This window comes from Nanorana parkeri, unplaced genomic scaffold (genome assembly GCF_000935625.1).
Source record: "Nanorana parkeri isolate BGI_ZX_2015 unplaced genomic scaffold, ASM93562v1 scaffold5, whole genome shotgun sequence".
Taxonomy (NCBI): Eukaryota; Metazoa; Chordata; class Amphibia; order Anura; family Dicroglossidae; genus Nanorana; species Nanorana parkeri.
Window position 1 is genome coordinate 2,487,635 of NW_017306273.1, and position 18,957 is coordinate 2,506,591.

At 46.1% G+C, this 18,957-nt stretch overlaps 1 protein-coding gene across 2 annotated transcripts in view; it reads left to right on the forward strand.

Moving 5' to 3' along the window:
* Positions 1–18,957, forward strand: part of CAMTA1 (calmodulin binding transcription activator 1) — a 1,254,390-nt gene that overhangs the window by 483,872 nt on the left and 751,561 nt on the right. For both annotated transcript variants that reach the window (XM_018552416.1, XM_018552423.1), the window contains exon 4: positions 12,415–12,550. In XM_018552416.1, the coding sequence (XP_018407918.1) occupies positions 12,415–12,550 (136 nt within the window). The remainder of the gene's footprint in view (positions 1–12,414; positions 12,551–18,957) is intronic.

An 18,957-nucleotide genomic window follows, 5' to 3' on the forward strand; every position in this document is an offset into this window, starting at 1 on the left:
TTTAAATGTTTAAGTACCTGAGTATAAACAACATTCGAAATGGCGGTGCGCTTTAGATTCTTGTTATATAGAAAGGACGGGAATGGAATCTGTTACCCAGAATTCTTGTTTCCTTTGCGGATGAATTTCCTTTAATGTCGTGGAATGTAGGGCTAAGGGGTGACATATCAGGAATAGCTGGGTGTTTTAAAGCAATAGTCTTATTTATTTTTTAAAGCAAAAACGTTCATTGGAATATATTCCTCAATGGCCACAAAGGATATAAATCCACCTTGTGTGCACCAAATGCCTTTGCATACTTTTCATCGCCTTGTAAAAGTAGCAGTGACATCATCACTGTGCTGTACATAGCCTGTGCATAGAGCAGAGCGTGGGAGGGACCCAGCAGGCCCCACCCACTACAGGAAACTACAAGAGGGGGTCGGAGACCAGACCAGTCACCCTGCACAATGAGAGAGTGCAGCAGTGAGTGGTCTTTATTTCATGAGGGGGCAGAGACCACATCAGTCACCCTGCACAAAGAGAGAGAGAGAGTAGCATTGACAGGTCTTTATTACAGGAAGCTCCAAGTCTCACACTGGATTACTGAACAGATCTGGAAGAAATACACAAAACTCACCAAGATTCCAGGAAGAATACAGACTCAGCTTTAAAGTGATATAAAAGTCTTTATTACAAGAAGCTCCCAGTGTCTGACAGTATCTGAAGGAAATACACAAAGCTCACCAACATTCAAGGAAGAATACACAGGACTTATATTTAGACAATATTTGCTGATCCTGATGTTCAGCTTTAACTTTTTTTTAAAGTGACCCTGTCATGATTTCTGAGTCTGCCAAAGGAAATGTACCCTGCAAAAGAAGAGTGTATATATTGATATAGATACCTGCATCTATATATAAAAACCTGGTCTAAAGAATCATTAAAATAGAACAGCTGATGTGTTTCAAGGGGTCGCCACAATATCCCCCTTTTTCAGCCCTGAAGAAGGGGGATATTGTGGACCCTTGAAGTGGATAAGGGCTTACAATAGAACATCCAATGCGTTTTGGGGGGTCCACAATATCTCCCTGCATCAGCCCTGATGAAGGGGGATATTGTGGACCCCTAAGCCCTTATCCTCTTCAGGGGTCCACAATATCCTTCTATTGGATGTTCTATTTTAAGCCCTTATCGCCTTTAGGTGTCCACAATATCTCCCTTCATCAGGGCTGATGCAGGGAGATATTGTGGACCCTCCAAAACGCATTGGATGTTCTATTTTAAGCCCTTATGCCCTTTAGGGGTCCACAATATCTCCCTGCATCAGGGCTGATGCAGGGAGATATTGTGGACCCCCCAAAACACATTGGCTATTCTATATTAAGGTTTTATCCACTTTAGGGGTCCACAGTATCTCCCTGCATCAGGGCTGATGAAGGGGGATATTGTAGACCCCCAACGTTGGCTTTTCTGTGTTATTAATTATTAAGAACAAAATACCATATTGGACTCTACTATCTGCAGTGGTGCCCTGCATTTGGTTCCACTTGAGACTCTTTACCCTGGTCAGGGGGCCCTTAGTATTGTGCGTGAGCCCCTCTAAGATCATTTGACATTTTAAAGAAGGGAGCGATTGACAAATCTAGCGGCTCTCTTAAAAGTCTCCATTAACCAAATACAGCAATGTATTAACAACATAAGGCCAGGTATCTGACGGGAAAAGCAACTTGCTGACCCCAGATCCCTTTAGCCCCAGAGTCACCCTCTGAAAAAGAAGAAGAAGGCAACAAAAATGTAATAAGCAAGCCCACGCACCTGTAATAATTTTGGAATGAATATTGAAATTCTCCCACAGATTTCTGTGGAGAATAACCTCAATTGGAGACTTTTTTTTTTTTTTTACGAGGGACACAATGGAAAAAGCCATAACAGCGGCATGAATAGTGCCAGAGGAGCACTTTAGTCAGACCTGCTCTCAGCCTTGTACAGCGGAATTATGAAAGAGACATTTCACTGCGTTACATGATATTGTCTATCCGGGAAAACATCAATACTTAGTTACAAATGACACACATGTGGGATGAGCAATTGTCTCCTTTTGTAGCCGGGATCTGTCTTTGTCTCCCGTCCAATCATCTCGAAACAAAGGCCTTGTCAGGGCTCTCAGAATACTGTTTAGATGCAATCATTTCTCTCTGTTTGCGTCTCGATCGCGTTGGTTGGTGCAAATGTTATTAGTTACCATGTTAACTGTTCTCTTCTCTGGGATAAAGAGGAGCTCCGGGCAGACAGGTGAATGTTTCACCTCCCGAATGGATTTGTGTTTCTGTTCAACTAGTCTTGAGATTCACCGACAGTGGTCTAGCCAGGATGGTAACAATTTAATTTGCTATTTCAGCTTGGTAGCTCCCTATGTCAATTATTTATATTGGTAGTTAAAAGAGAACTATGGGGTCACCTTTTTATCCCATAGTTCTATTTAGGGTCATATTCTAACCTTCTCCCGTGACCCAAAGCTCAGTATGCACTGAGTGGCCAGATTATTATGACCACCTGATGTTTGTAGGCAAATTAGCTATAATTTTGCGCTGAAGTTGCTAGAGGGCCAGACCATTATAAATAGGGAAGCAGGTTGTTTACCACGACAGTAGAAGTGATTTGTTTCTGAATATACGGGGAAACAACGCGATTTAACAGCCTTTGAACGTGGGATGATTGTTGGCGCTCGGAGCCATGGAGCGAGTATTGGCAAAACAGCAGAATTTGTTAAATGTTTAAGAGCAGCTGTTGTTAAAGTGTTTAAAGACCGGACTGTCAGCCGAAAATCTGGGTCTGAACGTGCGACTTGTGGCCGTCAGCGACTAGTCAATGTTAGGGCAGAACAGAGAGTGGCAAGACTGGTACAAGACAACAGAAGGGCAACAGTGCAGTGTCAGATTCCTCGCATCACCTTTCAACATCTCGTGGAGTCACGAGGCGGCCCAACGAAGTACTGATGGGGTGGTCATAATAATCTGGCCACCCAGTGTATAGCGAGCTATAGCTCCTTATATACTGAAAGCGCCGCAGCAGGGACGGATCCACACAATACTGTCGAGATCCATCCAGCTGGCTGATTAACAGCTGGCTCTGCCTATCTAGAGGACAGTGCTAGCTGTGCCCGCCCCCTCTCTTGTCCGTTCCTCCAGCACTGGAGGGGAGGGGGGAATTCCTGCGGGGAGCGGTGACTGACGGTATTCAGTAAGTACATGAATTTGACATGGTACCAGCTTCTGGCAGTCCCTGTACAGCACAGCTCAGTGTCCATAAATTGATCAGCATCTACTCAGAGTAGATTTATGGTCACTGGTCAACTATATTGACCAGTGTCCATAAATGGATTGGCAACTCAGAGTAGATGCCAATCCATTTATGGACATTGGTCATCAATACAGTTATATTTAAGCCTGAATCCTGGATAGTATTCAACCAGCAAAGCATTCTATAAACCCTGAAGAAGGAAGCAGGGTCAGTGGACCCCGGAAACGTATCGGCTTTCTATTATCCCGTTGACCTTTAATCAATAAATAAACCCTACAAAGTGCGGTGGCGCCCCATGTCTGTTAACAGTTCTCCTACATCTGTCTGGAGTTTCTCCTCGAACAACTGTTGATTCCAGAGAGAATATGGTCACGAATATTAGAAGAAAACTTTTACAGCCAATTCATCTTGGGCCCAATTAAAGAGAGACTATACAGCGGTCAGTGTGCGTCTTTCATGCTGCAGCGGTGTACCTTCAACGGCAGACTAGTCTCTTGTTATGACACATCGGCGACAGAGAGGAAAGCGCACTTTCAGATGAAACGCTCCTAATGGTTTCCTGCGAGATGCATGACTGACGATCAATGTGCTTACTGGGTGGTGGAATGGGTCTCAGCAGGTACCAGACAAATGCAATCCTAAATGTCACTTTCCTGGTGATGTGAAATGACACCGGGTAGCCGGCTCGGCATCATCATGCAAATGCGGCACTTGGCAGGAGAAACACCTTTCCGAAGTGTCAGGGCAGCTTCATTGCGGGACCTGTAATTGGCGCCGATACAAGGCGGCGTTTCCTGGCACGCCGCGCGTTTAGCCGCTCTCATATTTTATTCCAGCAGATGATCGCGCAGGAAGGGGACCGGGAGGAGAAGTTTTGTCTTCTGATCTCGGAGTGTCACCGGTCATTAGAAATAGAAAATGTTCTGTTAGATGTTTATTTCATATCCCAAAAAGCAGGATCGGAATATCTAGCACTCGTATGATGGAACGGCCTGTTGTTGTGTTCGCCTCTAGTGTGTGCTCCCTTCAGACCCCGCTCACACTGAACCGTTTGTCGCGCGTCTTCCGCACTAAAATCGCGCATATTTCCGCTCCATGTAGCTTGTCCAATGCATTCCAATGGAGCCTGTAGCTCGTCGCTCAAGCTTGTAGCTCGAACATGACCTGTTTTTTGGGGGATATCGCGCGATTTGGCCCCAATAGACTCAACGGTGTCGCTTAATGTCGCGCATTACCGGCAATATAGCACGGCCTTGTCGCGCGATATCGCGCTACAGAAGTGTCATTTTTCCACAGCAATATGGAAGGAAGGAATGATGTCACATCAAGACCGCTTTTGATTGGTAACAGCCCAATGTAGCAGCGACGAAGTCCCTCCCAAAAGCAGCGCTACGTAGCGCGAATAAATATGCAATGTGGCTCGATGTAGCTCATGTCGCTCAGCTCGAAATCGCGCGGAAAAACGGTGCGATTTTTCATGTCGCTCAGTGTGAATGGGGTCTTAAGGATAACTATAGCTCCAGGTCAGCCTCTATCGAGGTCTGTCAGTAAGCTGCCAAAACTGCTCTGATGGGCGGAGAATGCGAGTGAACAGGCCCGGCGCTACCGCAAGGCAAGTCAGGCGGCCGCCTGAGGGCGCTGCAGGGTGAGGGCGGAAAAAACAGGGCATTTTGACAAAGGGGCGCAAAAATTCAACTTTGCCTGTGTTGGCAAAAATCCTAGCACCGGCCTTGCGAGTGAATAACAGCACAACACCCCTCCCAAAGACATAAGGTTGCCCTCATTTTACAATGTAAGAGTGGAGATTCGGGTTCTGCCCATTCCTGACTAGTTATCCTTATAGTGGATCTCCAGGATTTGCAAACGTTAACCCTTGCAGTGAAGCTACCCCAGCACTGCAAGGGTTAACTACCTGTTTTGGTCTAGGGAAAGGAATAAAGAAGATATACTCACCTGATTCTTGTTCCTTGGGCAGTGACTGCTCACCTCTGCACCAGGAGTAGTATGCAGTAGCGTCACAAGGGGGGTGCGGCCCGCACCTCAGTGGCACCATTGGAGGGGTGACACCAAAATGACTGACAGTGATTTTGGTGTCACCACCTCTGAAAAGTCGGGCACTTGGTCATGGACTGAGAGCTCGACAGTTGCAGGAGAGAGGAGGGCATCCGGCGGGTGAACGTCCCCTCACCAAGATGGCCGCCAGCAAGTATCACAAAGATGGCTGCGCATGCACGATGAGGTAATCGCACACGCTCGTGGTCACGTCACGCACATGATGTCGCGGCGGCTGTCACCCGTTATCCGCTCCGGGTGACACCCAGCCTCGAGACGCCCCTGGTGGTATGTCCCCCAGTGTCCTCAAGTGCATAGATTTTGCATAGACGTGATGATGTCAGCAGGGCTTAGGCCACCAGAGCCTGGGGAAAAAGAGGCCGTGGGGTCCGGTCTAGCAGCCAGGTGGGATTGAGGATCAGGTGAGTATTTTCTCTATTTGTGCCCCTAGACCAAAATGAGCATTGAACCCTTGCAGTGTGGGGGGTAGCCCTACTGCAAGGGTTAGCTCTTGAAAATCCTGTAGTTCCCCTTTAAGTGCAAAAAAGATAACAGTTGATTCTTCCAAAACCCTTGTCAGCTGATACAGTAACTTCCTGCGCCCTCGATTGTTGACGATTGTCAGTTACATTGTTCCCAGCTGTCCAAGTGAAGTATAGAACACGTCCGCCTATGCTATGGAGAGTGGGGAGGTGTTCTGTAGTGCTAAAACATGTCCTCTCCTAGGGTGGCACTGCTGCTTCTCCATAGATACAGAAGATTGAGTGAGCGTTGTCACTCTACAACGGGAAGTGTGTTATTGGCAGGATCACCAGGTGAAAAGAAAGGGAAGTTGCCCTTAAAAGAAGAAAACTAATGGACTGCTCAGCTGCAATATATTACACATTTGTTTTTGTTTAGATATGCTTTAAGGGAAAGTCCTATACGCTGTAGTCCTATATATTGAGTACTGTTGCCATGATTGCAAAATCTGAATGCTTTGGCAGGTTTATAAACTCTGTCTTTAGACTGATACGGAAAGGTCACTTCCAATGACAGTACATTACACTTTCTTAGCATTAAATATATGTTATATAATTTCTTATATTGAAAGAGGAGCTCTCCTTTAAATATGTATTGAAACAGCGCCCCTGCTGGCCGCTTGACTGCATTACCATTACAAAGTGATGGCTTTGGAGCCGAGCATCCATCAGGCTTCTAGGTAGTTTTCTTTTAATAGTCAAGAGGAGCTCTCCTTTAAATATGTATTGAACACCACCCCTGCTGGCCACTTGGCTGCATTACCATTACCATGTGATGGCTTTTGAGCCGAGCATCTATCAGGCGTCTACGTAGTTTTCTTTTAATAGTCAAGAGGAGCTCTCCTTTAAAAATGTATTGAACAGCGCCCCTGCTGGCCACTTGGCTGCATTACCATTACCATGTGATGGCTTTGGAGCCGAGCTTCTGTCAGGCTTCTATGTAGTTTTGTTTTAATAGTCAAGAGGAGCTCAACAAAACTTTGAAAACCCCCAAAGAATGTAATTTAAAGCCTCATTTACCTAGACCGGCGCGCAGACGCCATTCTGTCCGTTAGCGATATTTCCGTCCCCGTGATCACGCACACATTACAACCCCGTTCCTCGTTATCATTTTTTGCTAATGTCGCCAGGGAGTTTTCCCGATGAGTTATTGCCAGGCTCGCACTTTTTTTTTTTGTAGGAAAAGTTTTTTACGACGGCTGCTCCTGTTTGCGGCTGGCGTTGTTGTATTTCTTTCTGTTTTGGTGTTCGGAAAGCCAATTACCGCGCCTTAACAGAGAACTGTAAATTTTTTGCAAATGCGGATTCTTGTCTCTACGGGCCGCGGGCCGTCGCTCCTCGCGTATTTTTTTTTATATCACTTCAAACTGAAGAGCCGCTGCTTAGCATATGTTTCCATACTTAGCAATCCATTCAGTATTTCGCAGGCGGAGGAATGACTGCCATGGAAGGAAAAACATTCCTTTTTTCTTTTTACCTCCCTGAAAGTTAAAGTTTTGTAGCCGAGAACAATAAATTTACTGTGAAAATAGGTGAAATCAATCACCAAAGTGTGACGTGTCTTTGAAAAATGATGTGTAGAACTAATGCAGCCTCAAAGCCCAGCTACGGGCAGGAGTGAAAAAAATGATTGCAATGGATGCCCCAGACATGTGCGATTTGTTTTGTTCCAAAATCGATATTCAGACATATCCAAATTGCCGAATCCCAATGCACCCGAATGTGTCCAAATCCGAATTTCCGTTTCCGAATATCGGGTCCCATCCGAATTTTGTTCAAAAACGAAACTGAATTGGACATGTGACTTTTCTGGCCAATCAGATGTGTTTTTCGGTTTAATGCATCCGAATAGGCCTGAACACGAATTTTCGTTATGGCAACATGGCTTCCATGTTGCCGTAACGAAAATTCATGTTCAGTATATACATATATTACTAAAGCTGAGGCTCCCAGACCCCCGAATGGCATTCAGGATCCGAATTTCTGAACTACATTCGGGACCTTCCAAATGCCATTGGGGTCTGGGAGCCATATACATATATGTTACTAAAGCTGAGGCTCCCAGACCTGAAAGGCATTCGGGATCTCCCCAATGCAATTTGGAAATTCATATCCCAAATGCCATTCGGGTCTGGGAGCCTCAGCTTTAGTATTAATATCTGTATATGGTTTTCTGTGGTATTTGCAACAAATATTCGTAAACTTATACAAAACTAACGAAAATTTGGATTTCCTCCAAAACCCAAATTGAGTTTCGGATCTGAATCCCGAATTCCGAAATAACTAAATATCCGAATTGAACCGAATTTTTCCGCAGCTTACATGTCTAGTGTGCCCCGCACTGGGTGACACCATCAGAGGGGGTGACAGTCATTTTGGTGTCACCCCCTCTGAAAAATTGGGCACTTGATCATTGACCGAGAGCCCGACAACTGCACGTGAGAGGAGGGGACTCTGCGGCATACCTTATCCCGCTGGCTGAACGTCCCTTCCTCTCTTTGCTGGAATCCATCACCATCATGTGCACATGATGTCATTGCGTGTGCGTAATGATGTCAGGGATTAGTTTACAAGAGAGGGACAAAGGGTTTTGGTTCCAAATGAGGAACAGTTGGAAGGTTTGCGATTGGATAAGAGAAGGTTTTAGTGTAGAATAACACTTTTTTGGTAGTTGAATTGTACATTTCCATAGATATCTGTACATCAGACCAAAGAGAGGAAAGAGGGACATAAGGGATAAGGTTCCAAAAGAGGGACAGAGGGATTATATCCCAAAAGAGGGACAAAGGGAAAGGTTCCAAAAGAGGGACAGAGGGATTATATCCCAAAAGAGGGACAAAGGGAAAGGTTCCAAAAGAGGGACAGAGGGATTATATCCCAAAAGAGGGACAAAGGGATTAGGTTTCAAATGAGGAGCAGGGGGATTTAGCTTCAAATGAGGGACCAAGGGGTTTAGTTCCAAAAGAGGGACATAAGGATAAGGTTCCAAAAGAGGGACAAAGGGATTAGGTTTCAAAAGAGGGACAGAGGGATTCGATCCCAAAGGAGGGACAAAGGGATTAGGTTTCAAAAGAGGGACAAAGGGATAAGGTTCCAAAAGAGGGACAGAAGGATTATATCCCAAAAGAGGGACAAATGGATTAGGTTTCAAAGGAGAAGCAGAGGGATTTAGCTTCAAATGAGGGACAGAGGGGTTTAGTTCCAAAAGAGAGACAGAGCGATTAGGTTACAAAAGATGAATGGAGGAATTTATTTCTAACAGGGGGACAGAGGTTTTTTTTTTCCACATGAGGGATAGAGGGATATAGTTCCAAAAGAGAAACAAAGGGATGAGGTTCAGAGGGATTTGGTTCCAAAAGAGGGAAAGAGGGATTAGGTTTAAAAAGAAGGATGGATGGAATTAGTTCCAAAAGGGGAACAGAGGGATTTATTTCAAAAAGAGGGACAATTGGGGTGTACGTGATTGGGCGTTCTTTGCCAAGTGCATTTTCACTTTGTTTCACCTCATTCACTACAATAAGTGAAAATTCACTTTGAAAGTGAATGAGCTTTACCCTCTTTATGTACAAAGTGGATGTTTTTTCACCGTCCCGCATACCGCGTCTAGTTAGAAAGGTGGAATTTACCCTTTGAAATCCTGAACATATCCGTGACAAGCACAACAAAAAAGTTGGGTCCTGAGGAGCGGTTACAGAAAAGCAATATCCTAGATTCCAGCAGGCATCATTTTTCATGTGTTGTTTCCAGGGGCTGGATTTCCTCAGATAGTTTATGACCTGCAAACATTTACTTGTGGATCTTGCAGCTAATGAATTAAATGTGTCAATGATGGGTATAAAAGGAGATCTCGTAAGTAAGAAGGGCTCTTTTGCCGGTGATATATGACGCCGGGGATTTACAGTGTTTGGGGGGGGAAAAATAATAATAAAATGCTGGAACATACAAATGGAGAAAAGGGCTCGTGGCCAATGTTGCAGTGGAGAGTATTACGGATAATCTGATCGGGTAGCTCTAGGGTAGGTGTAGGCGGCCGCTTGAGAGGGCATCGGAAGCCTGCCGTGAATAGTACTGTGCTTGTCAATTTTGCCGAATGACCTGCGAAGGCTCTCAAGGGGAATGCGGTGCTACCGAGATGCTTTGCACCACCCTGGGGTAAACATACGGAGTCTGTGCGCACAGGGGGACCACTGTTTATAGCATCACTGAACCCTATAATCAGGAAGCAGGGGTGGGGGGATGCCACTTTAACAGGTAAGGCTAAACAGCTTCCCTTAAAGAGAACCTGTCACCAATAGGAATTTGTATCTCCACTGAATCTCCACTACCTTCATAAACATTCAGCATTATCTTTCAGGGTATTTTAATAATTACTTGTATTCTCTCCCTGTCAAGGTAGAATTCTCATGATGTAAGGTCTCATTCACACGTCATGTACGGTACATTTCCAGATGCATATAAATGCAGGTGATGTTTTGTCAATAGTATCACTCAGACTGGACGTTTGCCTGAATTTTGGGGTCATTCATCTTAGTTGCAGAAAATAGAATTATGTGCGTCCACAATCCGATTCGAAACTGAATGCAGCTAAACTAATGTAAATTCAGCTAAATTGGCCCTTGTATGTATGCATGTGAGATAGAGACGTTAGGCTGTAAGCTCCTTGAGGGCACGGACTGATGTGAATGTGCACTGTGTAAATCGCTTTGTAAATTGTCGGCGCTATATACATGATATATAATAGATTGCATTTTACCAGTACTTAGATGTGGCGGCTGCTTTCATTTTCGTGATTTATTTTTACCTCCTGATTCTGCCAATAACACACTCCCTGTCCTAGGGCAGGGGCGCCCACAACTTTTCGTCTGGAGATCTACTTTTCAAATGACGAGCTCAATGAGATCTACCAACGAAAAAACACCTGCATCCAGGGGCGGGAGGGGGCGTGGCGGTGCATTGAAGTAAATGGGTGCCAGGCGATGCCAGCCACGCCCCTCGCCCGCACCTGGTCCAGTGTGATCTGCAAAAATGCTGCAAGCACTATTTTTGCAGATCGCACTGGACTGGAACGCAGGCACCAACGTGCCTGCATTTCGGTGCGGGTGCGATCGCACTGCAGGCGGGGGGCGTGGCTGAGGTGTCATTGACTTCAATACAACCCCACACCCCCTCCCGCCCCAGAACCCCGGGGAAGCGCCCAACTTGCGTTCCAGTGCATTCTAGAGGCCGAACACTCTGGGACGCAGACTTTGTGGTTTGAACTGGCCCTCCCTTGGCTGTCTCTTCTCTCTCTCCTTGCGCTTTCTCTCCTCACTCCTCTGTTTCTATCTGCTGTCTCGCTTCTCTCATTTTCTCTGCTGTCTCTTCTCTCACTTTCTCTGCTGTCTCTTCTGTCACTTTCTCTGCTGTCTCTTCTCTCACTTTCTCTGCTGTCTCTCCTCTCTCTCTCTGCTGTCTCTTCTCTCACTTTCTCTGTTGTCTCTCCTCTCTCTCCCTTCTGTCTCTTCTCTCACTTTCTCTGCTGTCTCTTCTCTTGCTTTCTCTGTTGTCTCTCCTCTCTCTCTCTGCTGTCTCTTCTCTCACTTTCTCTGCTGTCTCTTCTCTTGCTTTCTCTGTTGTCTCTCCTCTCTCTCTGCTGTCTCTTCTCTCGCTTTCTCTGTTGTCACTTCTCTCTCTCCCTGCTGTCTCTTCTCTCACTTTCTCTGCTGTCTCTCCTCTCTCTCTCTGCTGTCTTTTCTCTCACTTTCTATGTTGTCTCTTCTCTCTCTCTGTTGTCACTTCTCTCTCTCTGTTGTCACTTCGCTATCTCTCTGCTGTCTTTTCTCTCACTTTCTATGTTGTCTCTTCTCTCTCTCTGTTGTCACTTCTCTCTCTCTGTTGTCACTTCGCTCTCTCTCTGCTGTCTCTTCTCTCACTTTCTCTGCTGTCTCTTCTGTCACTTTCTCTGCTGTCTCTCCTCTCTCTGTCTGCTGTCTCTTCTCTCACTTTCTCTGTTGTCTCTTCTCTCTCTCTGCTGTCTTTTCTCTCACTTTCTCTGTTGTCTCTTCTCTCTTTCTGTTGTCACTTCTCTCTCTCTCTCTCTGCTGTCTCTTCTCTCACTTTCTCTGCTGTTTCTCCCCTGTCTGTCTTTTCTTACCTCCACTGCTGCAGCTTCCCAGGTCTCCTCTTGTGTGCCGGCATCCTGTCCTCCTGCGGTGCCGTCTGCGGCGTCCGACACATTCAGCCAGCAGTCGCACGAGCACTGCGGAAGGACAAGACACAGCCGATCACAATCTACCAGTGTTCGCTTTGCGATCGACTGGTAGATCGCGATCGACCTAATAGGCACCCCTGTCCTAGGGTGACGACACAGCATTGTCATCTTAGGCTGCTTGCTTTTGCCGGGGGTCACATGACCTCCGGCCAACTTCTACCATGTTCCAATGAGGAAAAAGCGGAACATCCCTTTAAAATGAAACAAAGTATCAAACAAATCAAACGAAACAATGCATTCTTTTCTTCTCCAATAGGAAATGTGAACTTTAACTGAATTTGTTTGAATTTTGTCTGTTTTCGTTCGCAGGCCACAGAATGGTTCCATGATCTTGTACAATCGTAAGAAGGTGAAATATCGGAAAGATGGATACTGCTGGAAAAAGCGAAAAGACGGGAAAACAACGCGGGAAGATCACATGAAGCTCAAAGTGCAGGGAGTGGAGGTAGGCCGCGAGTTTCCTTACCCCTGGCGGAGGTTTGCCGTTTGCTTTGCTGTGTGCTCTGGCGATTTTTTCTTAAACTGAAGGCGGCGTCTGGTGCGGCCATCAGTGCCGTAGAATCTGAGATTTGTTTTGGTTTCGAATAATCAATGGTTTGGAGGTTGCCGGATGTTGTTTAGTCACTGTCTATGAAAAATCAATTGTTATGTCAAGCGAGGAAGCAGTGTAAATATGTATTGTGTATAACAGGGATAGGCAACCTCAGCCTCCAGCTGTTGTGGAACTACAAGTCCCATGAGGCATTGCAAGATACTGACAGCCGCAGGAATTAGGGTTGCCACCTGTCCAGTCCTTAGCGTACAGGTTAAATGGTTGCGCTGCAGCTATAAGGAGTACTGACTTGTAATAATAAGCAATGTACACAGTATAGTAATCTCCAGCAGCCAATCAGAATTCTCATCCTATTTCCCTGGGCCGGCTAAAGTAAACCAAAGTCCGATTGGCTGCTCTGGAGGGCGCTACTTTACACATCACCATTTCTTTATGTTTCGTCGCACTGGCGTGCGTCTGTACCCTGTAGTTGGACGGCGACGCGGTGCTGTTTGGGAATCATTCTGAATGCACAGGTGTGCAGGGGGGTGGCTGCGGATTCTGTCGCCATGACAACCACATCCTCAGTATCCCGCTTTCATGCTTATCTGGATCAACTGTTAATGGAGGATGAATGTTTCTCTGGGTGTTGTAAATCCTCAGGTAACATTGGGAGATATTCTTGCTTTGGTAAAGGAGAACTCTAGTCGGAATGATAAACAAATCTATTTAAGCAGCTGCCATGGCTGCCGTCAAGGAAGAAATTCAGGCTATATGACGCCCCACCTTTCACATGCTGCCTCCCCCCTACTCCCTATTGTGCTGCATGCTGTTTAGCATCAATTGGCATAAAAATACCTTTTGCATTCAGTTTTCTATGTGGTCACCTGACCACAAAGCCTGATGCACAGCCAACAATGGGGCTGAATTCCATAGAGCAGTGATGTCACCCACTGGTATCAACTGACCTAGCTGTTGGAAGATGGGGGAGAGAATTCCCTCCTACCAACCGCACACACAATGGAGTAGGGGGGTTGGTATGCCTAAAAAACCAAGTGGAAAAAATGTATCTAACTGTCAATTTTTGCTAAACAGATGCAACAGTCTTTTCCCCGGTGCTGACTTCCCAAGCCTTGTTCTGAATGGAGGTGGCCATCTTGGTAGAGGCAGGGCTTTGCTTTCTCATGTTAAAGCCTCCAGCAAAGAGAACAGTGAGCAGAACAGAAGTGTCATCACCAAATCTTCCTCCAAACTTCCTGAGACTGGCAGTCAGAGGCAGCAGTGCCTTAGATCTCACACTGCAGATGCACAGCTATGAGGCTATAGGCACAGGAGTTCCTAGGCACGTTCACATACAAGTAGGCACACTGATATTTTTCGGGTGGAATTCCATATCAAAGGTCCCTTTTTTAGGGTACTGCTTGTATAAATGTAAAGAATTTCCTTATAACATGGTAAATCTTCACTTTCCACGTTCAGTTCAGAATAACATTAGCACCTGTAATTGGCGCCGATACAAGGCGGTGTTTCCAAGGCACGTTGCATGTTTAGCCGCTCCTATATTTTATTCCAGCAGATGATCGCGCTGGAAGGGGACCGAGAGGAGAAGTTTTGTCTTCTGATCTCGGAGTGTCACCGGCCATTAGGAATATAAAATGTTCCGTTAGATGTTTATTTTCTATCCCTCGATTGTGTTTTCATTCCAAAAAGCAGGATCGGAATATCTAGCACTGGTAAGATGAAACGGCCTGTTGTTGTGTTTGATTCTACTGTGTGCTCCCTGCCTTCAAGAATAAGGAAAACTCCAGGTCAGCCTCCATCGGGGCCTGTCAGTGAGCTGTCAATACTGCTCTGATGGGGGAGAATGCAGGTGAATAACAGAACAAAACCTCTACCAAAGACAAAAAGTTGCTCTATTATTACAACTTAAAGTGGACCTTTACCCCCTTTCACTAAAAATCATCTCTGCATTCATTAGTAAAACAAACATATTATTCTCTTACTTACAATTATTGTTTTCCACTTCCTGGTCCTCTTGGGCTTTAGTGATGCAGCCTGAGCCCAAGCATTGCATCCTGGGAAGGTTACATCAGCAGAGCATTGCTGGGAAATCTCCTCTGTATTCTCATAAGATCTCAGGGATAGGCATTTCCCTTCCTCCTGAGATGATGTGCATGGTCACATGTCCTAGTCACATGTGCCAGAGTTCCAGGAAGTAAAGGGAGATCTATTAATCTGCTCTTAGTAAAAATGGCCACTGTGAGAAGAATGAGAAGGAAAAGAAAAATAAGGTACGCAAAGACTAAAAAGCCGGCAATTATCTATAAGTATCTGTTTGTAGATTGTCATCACTCAACATTTCTAAAGATGTCTTTGTTGTAATTTCAAAGATATGGGTTAGATAGAGGAGAATGCAAGTGAATAACTGCACAACTGCCCTCCCAAAGACATAAGGCTGCTCTTTTCTTACAACTTAAGAGTGGAGATTTGGGTTGCGTTTGACTACTGTGCGCTTAAAAGATAACTAAACCTTCAGGACAGCCTCCATTGCGGTCTGTCACTGCTCTGCCAATACTACTCAGATAGGGAAGAATGCAAGTGAATAACAGCACAACACCCCTCCCAAAGACATAAGGCTGCCCTAATATTACAACGTAAGAGTGGAGATTCGGGTTCTGCCCATTCCTGACTTCCCAAGTCATCTTTAAATCAGATCTCCCGGACTTTCAAAAGTTAACCCTTGCAGTGGGTCTTTTACTTATTTTGGTCTAGGGGCTCAAATACAGAAGATATACTCACCTGATTCTCGGTCCTGTGGCAGTGACAACTCATCTCTCTCATCCTCGGTACACTCCTTGGCGCCCTCACATCTAATGCAAGCCAGTGACCTGCGTTAGACGTGATGACGGGTCCTGAGACCGCCGGAGCCCGGGGGAGAAGAGGCTGCGGAGACCGCTCTAGCAACAAGGCGGGAACCAATATCAGGTGAGTATATCTTTTTTTTATTTGCGCCCGCAAGGCTATTCCCACACAGCAAAGGGTTATTTTTTTTTTTAGATTCCCGGGGTTCCTCTTTAACGAAGAAGGTTTGAAAGTAATTCCGACACTTTTTGAACGTTTTTAATAAATGTTCCCTGCTTCCAAGAGATTTATTTTATGTTTCAGGATTGGCCCAGAGCTCCTCTTTAATCAAATTCTCCCGCGACGCCTTGGCTGCAGTATAAACAGGCCAGGAGTGCACTTTGTACCGCGCCTGAAGTTTCAAGCAGCATCATTTACGTGACTTTTTTTTTTTTGTTTCCTACTCGCGCTGAAGCCTCAAAATTGTGTACCGAGCCCTGCTGGGCTGCGGCGGAGCGCGTTACTCAGGTAACTGTACTTTGATTTATCGCCTGCGCTTCATATAAAAATGATGAGTGGCATGCTGACTTGGGGGATGCAACGTAAAATGGATAATACAGTCGCCGGCGTGTATTTAGTGTACTTGCAAAAAAAATAAAAAGTGCGTCTTAAATGATAAAATTACACTTCGTTGTTTTATATTCTGCTATTCAAAGTGGGCTTCCTGCTGTGGAGATACCTTTCATTAAAGCTGAAGAACGCAGTCCTTCAAGAACACAGCCCGAGGACACGGTCCCATCTACTGCCGCTATGTATTATTAATAGGCGCCAGGAAAGCGAGCTTAGGTATTAAAGAACACCTGTCCTGTCGTAATGCACGGAACGCAGTGCAGGAAGAGGGACATGAGAGGCAGGAGCTGCGCTTGGATCTTCAAACGATGAACGGTTTACTATTTCTAAAGCATACCCAGAGAATTCAAACCGAGAGCGTGTTGAAAAAGAGATCCAGAGGTATGAGCAGCTGAAGTTCCAGTGATCCCAACCTGAAAAAAGTAATTTCAGGGAGGTGCTTTCTCATTTCAGGGAGGTGCCCTCTGCCCCCCTCTCCCCCCCCCATCCGTGTGGTACAATAGCCCGTACAGCAGCCGAATGCATGTGCTTCGGCTCGGCTGAGCCGTAGTGACCCCCGAAGCGTGGAGAAAGGTCGGCCGAAGCCGACCAATGTCCATGCAACTGACAGCTGGGCAGAGCCAGCCGTGATCTCACGGCGAGCTCCGCCCAGTTGTAATGACAGATCAGCGTTCCCAAATGACCAGGGGACGCTGAACTGTCATTAAACAATAACAACTGTGTGGAGCCGACCGTGATGTCACGTCTGGCTCCGCCCAGTTGTTATTCATTGGCCAGGACCAGTTAGAAGACTCTGGAAGGTGCCGGCCAATAGGAAACAGTTGGTTGTTTGTTTTGTTTTGCCGGCATCTGTCAGATGCTTCATTATGCGGTGTGAGTCCATCACATGCAGTTGGGTCGGCGTGCAATGTTTTTTTTAATTGTTTTTTTTTCTTTAAAATATTTTTATTTATTTTTACATTTTCCTATTTTTTTTAACATTATTTCAACTTTTATATTTTTTTTCTTCATTCTTTTCACTTATTTTCTATTCTGGTCGGTACCATGGAGGTACCGAGCAGCATAGCTGAGCCGAATGCCACTTGGCGGCATTCGACTATTCACTCATTGCCGTTCGCCCCCTATGAGATGTTGGATCTCCTTCTGCACTTCGGCTGATTTTAGCTGATGACTGCTGGATTATTCACTTGGCTGCCTTCCCTTACAGTTTGTAAGCCACAGAGTAGAAAAGCCTCTTCCCTGCAATCATGCTCGGAGAAGGACCCTTACTTTCTGTGTGAGAAACAGCAACCTCTCTGCAGAGGCTCAACAAGCCCAGCTGATATAGAGGCTGGCACTAATATCGTCCAGGGCAGGAGTCGTTGCTCTTTGTGTGCAAGCAGTGGTCTCTTTGCAGAGGTCCAACACATCCAGCTGTTATGTTTGGTCTGCCAAGAGACTGACACTGATATTGTTCAAGGCAGGAGTCACTGCCCTTTGTGTGGAAGCAGTGGCCTCTATGCCAAGGTCCAATACACCCCCTGCTGAGTCAGAGCTAGAGCTCACCAGTCAGCAAAGCTCACTCTCCCTGCTCTATCTGTAGAGCTCACCAGTCAGCAAAGCTCACTCTCCCTGCTCTGTCTCTAGAGCGCACCAGTCAGCAAAGGTCACTCTCCCTGCTCTATCTGTAGAGCTCACCAGTCAGCAAGGCTCACTCTCCCTGCTCTATCTGTAGAGCTCACCAGTCAGCAAGGCTCACTCTCCCTGCTCTATCTGTAGAGCTCACCAGTCAGCAAGGCTCACTCTCCCTGCTCTATCTGTAGAGCTCACCAGTCAGCAAGGCTCACTCTCCCTGCTCTATCTGTAGAGCTCACCAGTCAGCAAGGCTCACTCTCCCTGCTCTATCTGTAGAGCTCACCAGTCAGCAAGGCTCACTCTCCCTGCTCTATCTGTAGAGCTCACCAGTCAGCAAGGCTCACTCTCCCTGCTCTATCTGTAGAGCTCACCAGTCAGCAAGGCTCACTCTCCCTGCTCTATCTGTAGAGCTCACCAGTCAGCAAGGCTCACTCTCCCTGCTCTATCTGTAGAGCTCACCAGTCAGCAAGGCTCACTCTCCCTGCTCTATCTGTAGAGCTCACCAGTCAGCAAGGCTCACTCTCCCTGCTCTATCTGTAGAGCTCACCAGTCAGCAAGGCTCACTCTCCCTGCTCTATCTGTAGAGCTCACCAGTCAGCAAGGCTCACTCTCCCTGCTCTATCTGTAGAGCTCACCAGTCAGCAAGGCTCACTCTCCCTGCTCTATCTGTAGAGCTCACCAGTCAGCAAGGCTCACTCTCCCTGCTCTATCTGTAGAGCTCACCAGTCAGCAAGGCTCACTCTCCCTGCTCTATCTGTAGAGCTCACCAGTCAGCAAGGCTCACTCTCCCTGCTCTGTCTCTAGAGCTCACCAGTCAGCAAGGCTCACTCTCCCTGCTCTAGCTCTGACTCTGAAGAGGGCATGTCAGACCTCTTCAGAGAGACCACTGCCTCCATACAGCAGGCAAGGGTCTTTCTCTGCAGCATGCTTGCACGGGACGGATTTTTCTACACAACACCAATATACAATGTTTCACATTTACCTGATTAAAAAGAAACAGAAATAAAAATGTGTTTTTACTACTGAAAACAATAGAACAAGAACATATAAGAGAACACTATACATCCCTGTAAGGCAGTTTTACGCATGAGGCCCCAAATGTTGACACTTGTAAGTGCGATGTGAGATGGTAGATTCTCCGCGTATAGGTCTGTAAATATTTAATATCGCCAGTGGATAATGTAGCCCAGAGAAGGTTTCTGCCTGAGAGAGAGAGAGAGAGAGAGAGAGAGAGA